The 13,672-nt window shown below is 41.6% G+C and overlaps 1 protein-coding gene across 1 annotated transcript in view; it reads right to left on the bottom strand.

Annotated features, from left to right (window-relative positions):
- The window catches only part of tanc2b (tetratricopeptide repeat, ankyrin repeat and coiled-coil containing 2b), a 141,254-nt gene that overhangs the window by 80,114 nt on the left and 47,468 nt on the right, over positions 1-13,672 (bottom strand). Inside the window, exon 3 of the mRNA XM_073489737.1 lies at positions 1,456-1,527. Coding sequence (XP_073345838.1) covers positions 1,456-1,527 — 72 coding nt within the window. The remainder of the gene's footprint in view (positions 1-1,455; positions 1,528-13,672) is intronic.

The raw sequence follows: 13,672 nt of genomic DNA, 5'->3' as shown, positions 1-13,672 counted from the left end.
CAACATTCCTGCTGTTGATAAACATCTACAGCCTATTTTCTCCGAGAAGTGACTCAGATTTAGAGGCAAATATTACAAAAAAATAAACTTCACACAGTTGTCTCCCTGTTAAAATGAATTCATTTCCAGGAGTCATAAAGTTTGCTGCCCATAAAGTGGAATAAAATACGACCTGGTAAACACGGCCTCTGTGGGTTTGTACTGCGAAAACATTAAGGGAGAAGAAATAGAGTCTAGAAAGAGAACGCCAAGAGGGAAGTATTACAGGAAATGAGGAGGCAAAGGTGGAGAAAAGAGCTCGCATGCTGTTTCTCGCCCTCTCATTCACTCACATAATACACAGTGAGGCCCGGGAGCAGCTCGGTACGCCTCGTAATAAGCAACAGAAGAGAAGAAGAGCTATTGTTGGAGCGCTCAGATGGTTTTAACAGGCAAAGCTGAGGTCAAGGCTCCAGACTCCTGCTGACTACCTGTAACTCTTCACCTGTCTGACTGGAGCTGCGATTACTAATCGACTGAATGTTCAATTATTAACCAACTACTTTGATAATCGATTAATCTTTTTATGTACATTTAACAAATTAGACCAGTTCTAACAATCAACAATCTGTTTTGAGTAATATTTTAAGGAAAAAAAGGTCAAAATTCTCTGATTCCGGCTTCTTAAATGTGAATATTTTCTGGTTTCTTTCCTCCTCTGTGACAGAAAACTGAATATCTTTGGGTTGTGGACAAAACAGGACATTTAAGGACGTCCTCTTGTGTTTTGTGAAACAACTTTGGGACGAGGTGACCGCAGTTCGAGTCTACGTTTCGGCATTTATAAGTGGGAAGATGGATATATTTGATGAGGGATGACAGTGTTTCAACATTTGTCAGCATGGCACCACTGGATATTTTTAAGGAGAATTTGGGACGATTTCCAGCTGTGTCTATGGTGACCAAAACTGTCATCTCCGGTCGTGTTTCTGTCAACAAAACCAGGTGTTTTGAAGGAGACACTGGGATAATTTCCAGCTGTGTTTGTGGCAACCATGACGTTAATAACCAAGTGGTCTTTGTACCTAAACCTAACAAGAGCATAAGGACAGTGTTGTGACAAGAGAGAAATAGAAAATTGAGTTGCAACATAAAGCAACTAAAAGCTTTAACTGTGATTTTGCAGAAACGCACCTAGATTGCATTTATCAGGTCTGTCAGTAAGAAGTCATTCTTATTTATAATAGCAGCCTGGCAAAAAGTAAAGCCTCTTGAGGGAAGAGGAGTCGGGGCCAAACACGTGGCACAAGTATAACATGAAAAACATGCAGCCTGGCACAAAAGCAACAGGCACGTAGTTAGCAGACAGATGCTTTAGATAAAACAAGCCAAAACAAGAGCATCAAACTCAAACAGACAAAGAGAAACGGAAGCAGAAAAAGAAATATGAGTTAAGAGATATTTTTGCTTGCTTACCTTGGCCGACGTGGCTCAGGTGAGGGTCTAGACTGGGCGAGCGGGGATCTGCCAAGTCCTCGCTCCCACCATCTGCAGACGAGGAGCAGAGAGAGAAAGACAGGGAGTGAGCTCGATGATGCTGGTAGCGTGGCAGGGAGGAGTGGGCCAGCAGCACGGCCACATCCTCCTCCCCGATCAGCCAGGTGTGGGACCGGAGGACCCCCAGCAGGCTGCTCACACACAGACCCTCCACACCCTTCCTCCTGGGACCCAAGCGGCCTCTGATGGTGGTGAAGGGGGACCTCGCCGCCGAGCTCCACTTCTTCCTCCTCCCCATGTTTAGACTAAACAGCCAGTGAGCCTCTATCTTTAGGGCCTGATAACAAAATAGTTTACATTGCAGCCACTGTTGCATGCACCGAGTCCTGTGTTAGAGCTCACTGGGCTCTACGGTTCACTGAGCGAGGACTAGCAGTAAAAGAGTGGGCGTTTCCCAGGATAGATCCACATACGGTTAATGATATGAGGATCAATTACGCCCAAGGGAGCAGGCAGGCAGAATTAGCCACAGTGGATGGAGCTGAGAAGAGGGGAGCGGAGGGGGGCGGCATCACTGGGAAGCACAGTCAGTGTCACCGGGGGATTGTTTCATAATCCTGTTCGAGTGCGGATGGATCTACTGTAAAGCACGACAGGCCAGCAGAGGAGGAACAAATGATTTATACTCAGAATGAATACATCCCGCTGGAATTAAGCGAGCTATTAATAAAATCTGAACCACGAAGATGTATGAAAAACGTGCCTAAGCCAACGGATTTTCCACGTGTAGACAGATCAAAGATTGTTGCATTAAGTAGAAAAGACAAGAAGGCCTGTTATCGCTAAAAGGATTGTGTATTTTGGCGGGCCCCGCATTGTGTTTCAATCACAGAGCTCACCATCAGCCCAAACAAATACTCAAGTATTATCTCTCCCATCGCAGATTCACACACTGTGTGCCAGTAGCCACGCAGCGGGCTAGATTGGCTCGCTGGTGGAAAGATCAAGCTTGTCGATGGACAGATAGAATAAGCCATGGGGCATGACTGTGTGAGAACTGGGCCAGCCTGAGATTGACACTGATTGTGGAGGGAAGAGTCCATTACAGAGGTTTTTTTTAGTTTGACCTGAGCCACCATGTCAGGAGGATGTGACAGATTAAAAAGGTGTACCAACAATGTCAAATGTAACACTCAAAAATAGAAATGCAACTTTTTTTTTTTACTCCTTTTCATGGGTTGATGTAAAAGATCTAAGACTCTTTCTGTGCACACGAAAAGTTTATTACTTTCTGATTCTGAGCACAAATGGATGGATTCTCCCTTTGCCAAGACAATACCTCTGCCTTATATGACATATCAAGATGACGATTAAAGCAACAAAATGTAACTTTTCTGGAGAAAGATCGTTTATCATTGAGTGTCATCCCCAGATCATTGAACACATCAACCATCCCTCGCTCTTTCTTTGGTTCGTTTGCGTCCTTCACGTCTGTTTTCCGGTCCCGTCTCGTTCCTCTGTCTGACCCATGTCTGCCGCCTGTGTTCCTCGTGTTATCCTGGTCTGTACTCTAGTTTTTTGCCCTTTTTCTTGCATGGACAACACGGGACTGCTTACACGCTGAGTCAGCTTGGCAGTACCAACGACGAAAGTAAACAACAGAAAATCCTGTTCAAGCCGCACAGGATCACCACAAACACGCATGAGTGATTATATACAGGAAATCACAACAATTATCCAACTATTTCTCAACATTGCAATAAAATAAACGTCTTCTTTGTGCTCTAGAAACAACAAAATGTAAAATACGTAAACGGTGTTTACATCTAGGTTAGTGAGGCGTGCTTACTGACCCAGATTTTAAGAAATTTGTGCTCAAAATCTGAGAGAAATTATCTTTTTGTGTGCCTGAAGAAAGTTTTAAACCTTGTACCAAAAACAAAAGCATTTATATTTGTGTTTTGTTTTCCTTTTAAATTATGTATAGGGCTTTTGAGTACCATGAAAAGCGTTTTATAAGTAAATTATGTGTTTGATATCATTAGTTTTGTGTAATTTGACAGTGATTTTGAGAAGTTTAAGCAACACAACCATGACAATAAAACCATAGATCCTGCTCCTAACACCACCTTCTCCTGCACGTTCATCATCAACAAACCCACTGAAAACGGCTTCTCACCTCACATACCTGATGAGCCACATCGTCTAGTAAAATCAATGTTGTGGAAATCAATACGGGCTTTCTGAAGACGTTGCGCTCCAGCTACGAGCATGCCTTGCACAGCGAGCCGTGGAAACACACACACATGCGAGAACATATGAGGAGTGTGACGCTGTGAGCGGAAAAGCTCAGTGATATAAAGTAATAGATTCTGCACACTTTGCCGTGCTCCTGCAGCGTATCTGATTAGCACCTTAGGTGACGTTCGGAGCAGCTCACTCGTCATCAGACAAGTTCAGTAACTCGAAATGTCATAACTGAAGCGTTAATAATTTAAATGAAGGGAGGACAATGAGCTGTAGCATTAGTTACAGTAGATCACATAACTCTTTGGCCCTTCAGATGTGTGGTGTTATCAGTATTGTTTCATTTTAAAATCCGTACTCCTAATTGTGACACAGATATAGCACGTAGCTTTGGTGTAAAAAAAAAAAAAATAGAAAGAAGAGCTTCAGGCGTTGCTGGAAATGAAACAACTTTTTATTTAGGTTCAGTCACATCCCACCCACCGCACAACTATTGTACGTTAAACCTTCAATTTAAATTACTTTGTTACTGAGGTTTTCTGGAAAAATTCCACACGCCACAGACGGGGTTTTTACCTCTTTTACAGCCTTTTCCTTTCTCTCCACTATTTTTTTTCTTTTTAGGCTTGGGAAACATCTTCGTCCCTCTTTTATTCGAAACAGAACGCTTCTATTCTTCTGTGCAGATTGCTCTCTTGTTACCAGTGATCACAGCACAATGTCCTGCCACACAGATCAATGGCCTATTAAGCAGGGAACATGAAAGGGGAGGACGTTCGGTTGACAAAAGACAGACGTGTTTTTTTCCATCCGACCGCAGAGACAAACGCTGGACATCATTCCCGTCCCTTACAGAACATCTGTCAACCACTTGTGTCAACAACAACAACGTGAGAACACAGCAGAACGCAGCTCAGTATCCGATTCACAGTCACATCCTATTGGGCCGTAAAATCGGAGCTGAAGGTAAAAGACCCGGCTCCTAAACCGGAGGAATAATGGCGCACTTACTCTGTTGGCAAGTCTTTGGAGCTGTAATGCCACGGTGCTGTGTTAGGATGTCAAAGGAGCAAGCCAATTTCGCACTTGGACAAAGAGTCATTACGGGAGAAGTCGGCGTGACATCTGATAGTGATCCCATGGAGCATGGCAGAGGACTCCGCTATCATTATCGCTCAGACTGACTTTGATGAACCTGCTCGTGTTCACAGTGTTCAATGTGACCTCTGATCCAACATGACACTTCTTTCCCAGGTGCTGTCTGAAGGATGATCGCTATAGATTGTAGATAGAGTTTAAGAGAGAAAAAGCAAAGTTATCACTAGTTATGTAACGGAAATATACTGTATTTTCCAAATATGTAGCTTTATTTTCATTATTTGTGTCAACAGTATTATATTACACTGATATAAAGACTTGACAGTATTATCTCCATATTATGTTTAATCTTCATGTTTTGAAATATATATTTAATAGTTTCCTTGCTGTATATTATTGAATATATCAAATGATAATGGCCAGAACTTGAAGGTAGCTGTAGCAACTAGCTGCTGTTAGCACAGTTAGCTGTTGAGCTGTAAACTGACTGGAGGCCGTGACCTCGGATTATGGTGGTTGTCACCGTGGTCAACTGGACTCAGCCACCTCCCAGACTGAACGCAGCCTCTGAGACCACCAGATGCAATTTTGAAGAAGGTATGGAGGCGATTTACAGCAGCTCTGACCAGAGAGGAGAGGACACAGCAGGCGCGAAATCGTTATGTAGAGCTCGAATATTTTCACATCTTTCTCTGTGAGTTGAGGATTTATTTTGACCAAACCAGAGGTGACTGTGTCAAGGAAATTAATGAGGTGTGTTTTACAACGAGTTAGCCTAACAAGGCAATTAAGCTCGTCTTAGTTCGGCAGAAGAGAGAAACTTTGTGTGTGTCGTATTTTTCTGTTTAATAAGGAAAATAGGTGTAAAAATGTTTCCTTTCTTGACATTTTGTGAGTTTATTTTGTTAACTTATTAGACCAAGTGGCAAACTGACCACTTTTACACCTCCATCTGAAACTATCTGGGCTATCACGCTATTGCTTCTTGCCGGTACAAAGTGATATTAGGAGACAGGACGGACTAGTGCTAGCTTGTTGGCATGCTAACGTCAGTAGACATCTCTAACATCTTTGACATAATGTCAGATCTTTACACTGGAAGTCCAACAACTCAGCATAACTAATCTCAAGGAGAGTACACATCTGACAATTAACTATCTGAAATGGAGTTTTTTTTTCTGCGGCCGATCGATCACATTACACAACGGAAGAACCGATAGACTCGTCCAGAAAGTACAATCGAAGCTCGTCTACTTTTACTTGCGGGACCCTGAATGGACAGAGGAAAAGATTGCACCTGAGCCATGTAACCGAGACACATCCTGGATATTAGGAGTCCAGAGAATTACATCCTTCAGCTCAATGACTTCACTCAGCGACGGCGCAGCGATTCAGTGTTCGCTTCAATTCCTTATTTCTTACCTTTGCTGATTGCCTCCGCGGGGCCCTAATGTTGTGTTGCCAACTTGTTGTCAATCCTCAGTTTCTCACCAGGAAGAGACCCTAATTAAACACCCGTATTCTCCCTGTTACTCCTCATGTCACGGCTGATTATTCACTCCATTCATCACAGGAACATTCCAGGTTGGAAACAGAGGAGCCAAGAAATCCTTCAACGAGTTGATCCAGAGATTCTTCATCTTGTTTTATGGCATTTTCTCTACCAGGCACAAAGATTCATACCTTGAAGGCATGACATCCACGCAGACAGAATAATAAATAATTGTATACGTTTGGTACATTTATAATTAAATGCACACCATCCTTGTATTATACTAGAAAGCTATTATACACGTTTTTTCCTCGAGACAGCTAAATGTTAAACTATCTCAACTCCCCATAAATCTGATGTAGAAACAGAGGGATCATGTGCGGGCTGCGATAATAAAACATGCTGACATTTATTCAGCACATGTTGGCCCACACACACACACACACACACACAAATAAAAAATGTGCGTACCATATATCACATAGAGTTGTCGTGTGTGAACAGATGCACCGTGGCCAATTTACCAGAATAGAGATAGATTGATTTAAAGAGTGTTAAAAAGAAAAAAAGTTTGAAAGTGGAAAAAGGTAAATGCCAAGAAGTGAATCAGTGCTGATTCCTGTAGAGAGCAACAATCAGCGAGGCTGCCAAATTACTTCTGATGTCACCAGAGAGGAGGAGGTGAAATGACTGCTCCTGCGCCTTTTAGCAGGGCATTTAAAAACCACCGAGTCAAGTGGACGTCGAGGAGTCAACACTCACATGTTTATCCAGAGAATCACAAAGTTGCAGCCATTTATCGACGCATCAAGGATCCAACTAATGACTCTTTTAATTACAACCTCGAGTCTAAAAAAGTTGTTCTCCTGTTTGTACAAAGACTAGAATTACTGCTCCAGAGAACATCATGATGTCACAGTGCATTTAACCTCTGACCTTTTGGATATCAAATGTCACGACGTCATCATTTCATCCTGTCAGACCGTATGATCGTACAGCCGTTTAAATTCTTGAGCTATGGCCAAGAATGTGTTTTGTGAGGTCACAATGATGTCGACCTTTGACCACAAATACTCTAATCAGTTCATCTTAGAGTCATAATGGACGTTCGTCCCAAGTTTGAAGAAATTCCCTCGATGCGTTCTTGAGATGTGGTGTCAGTTTATCCTTGAGTCCAACATTATTTTAAATGTAATTAATTATTTTACCATTTTTCTTCATTAGAAACATCTGGCAGGCAAAACTAAACCTTGTGGCCCGCGAGCCCCACTGAGTTGTGAAGGTTAAGATTTTGTCGAGAAACATACTGACAGCACCAGAATCACCACACCACCTGTACTCGATCGACTAAACAATGAATCATTGAACCGTTTGGACGCTAACAGACACAGGTAAGCAGCTGTGTCTTTGAGTTTGGTCTCTCCGCTCCCCGGCTCCTCTGCTTTGACATTCACTTAAGCTGGATTTAAATCATATTCACAACAAAGTGGATCATCTTAATGAATCACAACACCACAGTTAGCTGCACGGCGCCATATGAGAGCACAGACATCTGCTCGGCTGTAAAGCTGGCCAACATCTTCATTAGCGATCGGCCTCAGTGTGAGCTAACCTAAAAATGCATGTGTACTCCGAAGGATACACAGTGACACACACACACACACACACACACACACACACACACACACACACACACACTTCTTCTGTGAGAAAGCCTGTCGAGTGTTTTCTCTCCACCGCTGCACTGAGCCAGCCACTGGTCTACCACAGGAAGTGGATGGTTCTGACATCCCGCCAATGTAAAACAATAGGGAACTGCTTCCATTCAAACCGCAGCGCACACATTTACTGTTTATACGTACACACTCGTATACACAGCAGCGGCAGGGATGATGTACCGAGACCAAAAATATTCTTTGCAGGGGGATTCTGGTGTCAACAAAAAAAAAACCAGTAACAGAGTCAAAGAGAAGGTTTCACTTCAGTCTGGAACAGATTAGCTGCATTGTTTTACTTCTTCGTGGGAACTTACAGTAACGCTTCACTTTACAGGTCTGCTGGTTTAATGGTAAGTGGGTGCTAATTACCACGTAGCATTTTTAAAAGCTCTTGCCCCCAAATTCCCACAGAAATAACTTCATGACTTTATAATAAAATTCTGATAGTTTCCAATAAGCAGGTCTGAAATAGGTAATTACTTTAACACATTTTCAGGAAACTTCTGCTGATCACGACTTTTTAATTTCCAACTAGTTTCTGTCCGACTTCTGCACGTCGGTAAGCTGAAGCAAGGGGAAGTTAGACAGCTGGAAGTTAAAATAGCATAATCAGCAGGAGGTAAGCAGAAACCAGTTTCCTGGAGATGCATTTAAGACATTACCAGCTATTTATTTACTGCTTGTTGGAAAATAGCTGAATATTGTTGTTGTTATTAACTAATATTGAGGTAATGTGTGGGATTTTCAAAGAGATTTCAAATACTTTTCTTGGTAATGGATACCCCCGACTTACCATGACATTTCGGGACCCAACTTTGATCCAGAACCAACTTTTCAGACGTTTATTTTGACATATCACGAAAGGTGAACGTGAAGATGGAAACACAGCAGAGTGCAAAATCACAGATAAATAGAAAACCAAAAAAGATACGGTTACTTTTCTACAACCTCGGTGACAGAAAGGTTCGGACTTTGTGTAAAACCTAAGTAAAATGTAATCATGTCACGTCCTTCCTGACCTACATTCAACTGAATACAGTGCAAAGACAAGATATTTGCTCCTCGGCTCCTTTTTAAAACCCAAAGTCGATGTTTCAAAAACGTTCAGTGTGATTTAGCCGTCTTAATAAAGGCTTTTTGTCAGAAGAGTGCCTTGAATTTTTTGTCTTTTTCAAACTTCTGTGTTACCTTCCATGGAGCACCTTCATCACATTTTGTTTGAAGGGCACTCGACACTTTTTCTCTTCTTTTAAATCAGAGTTGTATTAGAGACCCTGAAAACTTTCAAAGGTTTCAAATAGGTTCTTCTCTATATCAACAAAAAATGATTACTCAACGTAGGCTACAACTATTCAAGAAAAAGAGTTGCAACAGATTAATTTATCGACGGTTAATGATTAAATCAGCAACTATTTTGATAATTGATGAATCTTTTTACAGACTTTCTGTGTTTCCAACTTCTCAAATGTGAAGATTTGCTGCTTTTCTTAGTCATGTGTCATCGTATACTGAAGATTTGGGGGGTTTCAGACTGCTGGTCGGACAAAACAAGACGTTTGAAAATGTAATTTTGGGACAAAATGATTAATGGAGAATATAACCTACAGTCAGAGTCATGAATAATGGAAATAATCATGGTCACGTTGCACATGAAGGATAACAGGACCATGATTTCCTGTAAGCACGCGTGTACCTCCATGTTAGCCGTGTAGCTAACATCTGTTTAGACACACGTGCATGAGCAAAATTAAAGAAGCATCCGATAAATGAAAAACTACTCAGTCTGTGTTGTGTTTCACTGTTGAGGCTCGCCGAACTGTTTGTCACCGGCTGTTTCACCTGCAGTGACCGGCCAGAAGACGATCCTGTCAACTCTTTAGCAATATCACTTTGAGGGAGGACAAACTGCACCAGTTATGAGGTCTCCCAGCAGAGGGAAGATACTGTTACGGACCTGTGATGTTGTGAGTCCGCGGGGACGGTATAAAGCAGGTGTGCTGAGCCGAACAGTAGAAAAAGGAGACTGAGAAGAGGGAGAGGACGCCAGGCGGGCCAGCAGTTTCACAAGCTGTTAACTGCATTTAGGGACAATGCACATATCAGCTTTGATTTAATGTGTGTGTCCTACTCTTTTTACAAGCAAGAAAAAAGCCACAGCCAGCCAACGTGAGAGCAAAGAAAGTGATGTAATGTGTGGGTAGCAGACACTTCTGAACGTTTCTAAAGCCTACTGCCATCTGAATAGTCCAATTAAACACAGCACAAACTGAATTTAAAGCACGCTACAAACTCCAGGCGTTTGGACAGATTAATTATACATTTCAAGACTTTATGCTCGAGTCTATTTATCAGGATTCTGGACCATTTGCTCAGTATAGCAAGTAAATCAAGGACCGGTTACTTTAAAATGAGAAAAACACACGACAAACAAGGTGAAAAACATGAAAGCAGGATTTTATTGATAGAGTCTTTGGACTTCGTGTCAACATCAAGCACTGTTAGGTGATAAAACAGCAGAAAAACAAAGTTAGCAACTAGCTGGTGAGGATTAGAGGGACAATTAGTAGCTAATGCCGCACATATATCGTTGGTAGAGACAAAAACGGACCCAAGAGAGTGAAAATTGGACTTAGAATAGTCAGTCAAGTAAATCAACTTAAAAGGTGCTAATATATAAATGCTGTATTGTTGCTGCTCACCCAAAAATCTGTTTAAGTAGCTTTTGTCCCGTTTTATATAATATTTTAACGGTCTGTATTTTGATAATGGTAACTCCAAATAAATTAAAAAGTTTGTGTTTCCTTTGAACAATTTGATTAAATGTGAGAAAGCACGGTCAAAGCAGTGTGAGCTTCATTATAAGTTGAAATAATAAACAAAATCTTTTGAGATATAAAGCTTCAAAAAGTATTTAATTGCTCTCTTCTGTACTGAAAGATGAAGACTGATACTGACTAATATTTACCCGCTGATGGGCTACGATTACATTTCTTGCATTCTCATTTATTCAATTATCTCGTTGTTTTGAAGAAATCAATTTATTAAACCAGCCTGATGGACGCAAAGTTTGCTGATACGTTTAAGGTAACTTAACTTTGATGGACTTCTTTTTAGCAGTGAAGTTACATTAAAATGCGACCTACAATATTAGCTGCTCATAATTTTAGTATAAAAACATTGAAAAGAGCCAACCTAATCCCATCAGTCAAACTCTCGTCCAAAATAACTGGAATATGTTGTGCAATAAGGGTCATATTGTAGCTGGGAACACACAGGTGAGGTAATAAAAGGGAACAGCAGCAGCAGTAGTACGAGCTAAAAAAAGACTTGCTGTGGGATTTGTCGTAGCCACCGGATCATCTACAGTTATGTAACAACAGGACAAATAGAGGTACCCCTGTAGTGCTCTGGGCACGACTGGGATGCAGGAATATTTCTTCTTTTATTGCATCCGCCGTTAGATGGCAAATTGGAAGATGCCGCTGATTTAAAGTTTGCTCTCGGCATGTAGAGCAATATGCAGAAAGAACGAATGAGCCGTGGATACAACAAGGATTCCTCTGCATTATATATATATAGTGCTATTATATTGGATGTTAAATACTCTTGTTTATGATTCAAGGTATTTTGCCCAAATTAGAGGTAAAGCATGTTGATGAGTATCAAAAATGCTAAAGAAAAAGCAAAAGAGACAAAATTAAAAGATCCATTACGACAATATTTGTTTGTTGGTACATTAAAGGTGCACTATGTAGGAATTTTAGTTTAAAACATTCAAAAATTAACAAAAATTGTCATCAGAATGTGAAGAAATAACAGTTTTGACGCTCTGTCAAAGATACGTATGTGCTGTGTTGCAGAGTTATCCATAGAAGTTAGCATGCTAACCTGCTAGCCCTTAACCACTTTGTACTTGAAGAGGTGATAGTCAGATAGTAAACAAAACCAAAACTCCCCGGAGCTCTGAGCTCCCAGTGAACAGCTAACTGAACTCACAGGCTAGCAGTAGCTACAGTTAGCAGCAGTTAGCGGTTTATCTGGTGATGTGTTGCCCCCTATTTGTTTGGAGTGTGTGGTCAATTCTTACATATTGCACCTTTAAGTGTTTCTTATATGTGAAAAACAAAGAGGAATATCAACCAATATATCATTTTGAGATTTTCTTAACTGACTTGATGAAAACACAGCGCTGGTCGGGCTTTAAAAGCATCTCTAGTGTTTTCAAATGACTCAACATCAACGTGTATGATGGTGTACTTGCCCCAGGCGTGACCTGTGATCCTCTCCATCATAAAAAAGTGAGTGTTTCCTTGGCTTTAAATAACTCTTCATCCCCTCCCACCCTCCAGAAAAGCCCAGAGCCTACGACCCTGGCCAACGAGGTATATGTGGAGGACAGCGAACAGCACGGTGGCGGCGCTGGGCCAGAGAGGTGACGCATATGTGAGCGGCTGAGTGCGTCAGGCTCTGGCTGACAGCACCACGACTCAGCAGTGTCCTGGACGGATGGAGGTGTTATGATGGAGGAAGTAGGGAGAAGTAGAGAATGTGTGTGCGTGTAACAGAGCGAGAGAGAGAAGAGTGATATGCCCTGACTCCTACACCGCCATCCGACGCTGAGAAAAGCTGTGTCGCAGCGCTGAGTGGGTGGGCTTCGTTTACAAATAAAATACAAATAAAGGCCAGTGAAGAAGAGTCTGGATTGAAGAGAAAGAAAAAAAAAAAGAAAAGAAAAAGGGAGGCCTGCATCAAGCATCTCCTACCTTCAGTCTGACACACCACTGGGGTTACATCACAGAGCGGAGAGAAGTGAAAAAGCACGAGGCAAAAATAACCAAACGGAAATGGAAGTGTTAGAGGGCTTTTTGCTCCGGTTGCCTTGAGACTCACGGAGAAAAGAAAAGAGGACGAGCAGAGAAATAAAAGAGCCGGCGTGGCTCCTGGTCTGCCTCCAGGCGTTCCTCTGAGGAGTGGTGCTTTTATTTCTATACATTTTTAATCCCTGACAATCTCACGCAGGGGGAGACGGCCCACCTGTACCGCCTCACTCCTTCACTCTTACTTTGTCTCTCCGGCACTAAAATGAAAAGCTCCATCATTTTCAGCCTTTCTTTGAACATTCATTCATTAAGTCAATCTGGCAAATATTTAAGTCTATAAAATGTCAGGAAATACAAAGAAATTCAGATGGGACCCAAATATATTCAATTCATAATGAAATACAGCAGAAAAAGCAGCAAATCCTCACAGCTGAGAAGCTTTTTTTTGCCTTTTTCTTCATAAATGACTTAAACAAAATCTCAGTTATTAGTTATCCATTCACTACGCTTGATCGATTTCCAAATGTCAAGCTTTGACTTCGTCCATATGCTGAAGCTGTGAGATGGCGGTTGTATTAAGAGTGACTCAGCAGTTAAAGATGTTAGAGGTTGTTGTCTTTTTGTCTAGCCTTTCCTGAACTAAAAATACAGAGAAAATGTTGGAGAAATGGGTTTAAAAGTGTGTTAATCTGATCCAAGATGCTATCACATTTTAGGCTAACGTTAGCAGCTCTTTCAATACCAACAACTACAGTCAGTGGTTAGCTTAGCCAAACATCCTAAAAGCTTTTTGTTCTTGTAGCGTTAGCCCTGCAAATGAA

This window comes from Pagrus major, chromosome 20, assembly GCF_040436345.1.
Source record: "Pagrus major chromosome 20, Pma_NU_1.0".
In the NCBI taxonomy this organism is placed as follows: Eukaryota; Metazoa; Chordata; class Actinopteri; order Spariformes; family Sparidae; genus Pagrus; species Pagrus major.
This window is presented reverse-complemented; position numbering and strand designations above follow the sequence as displayed.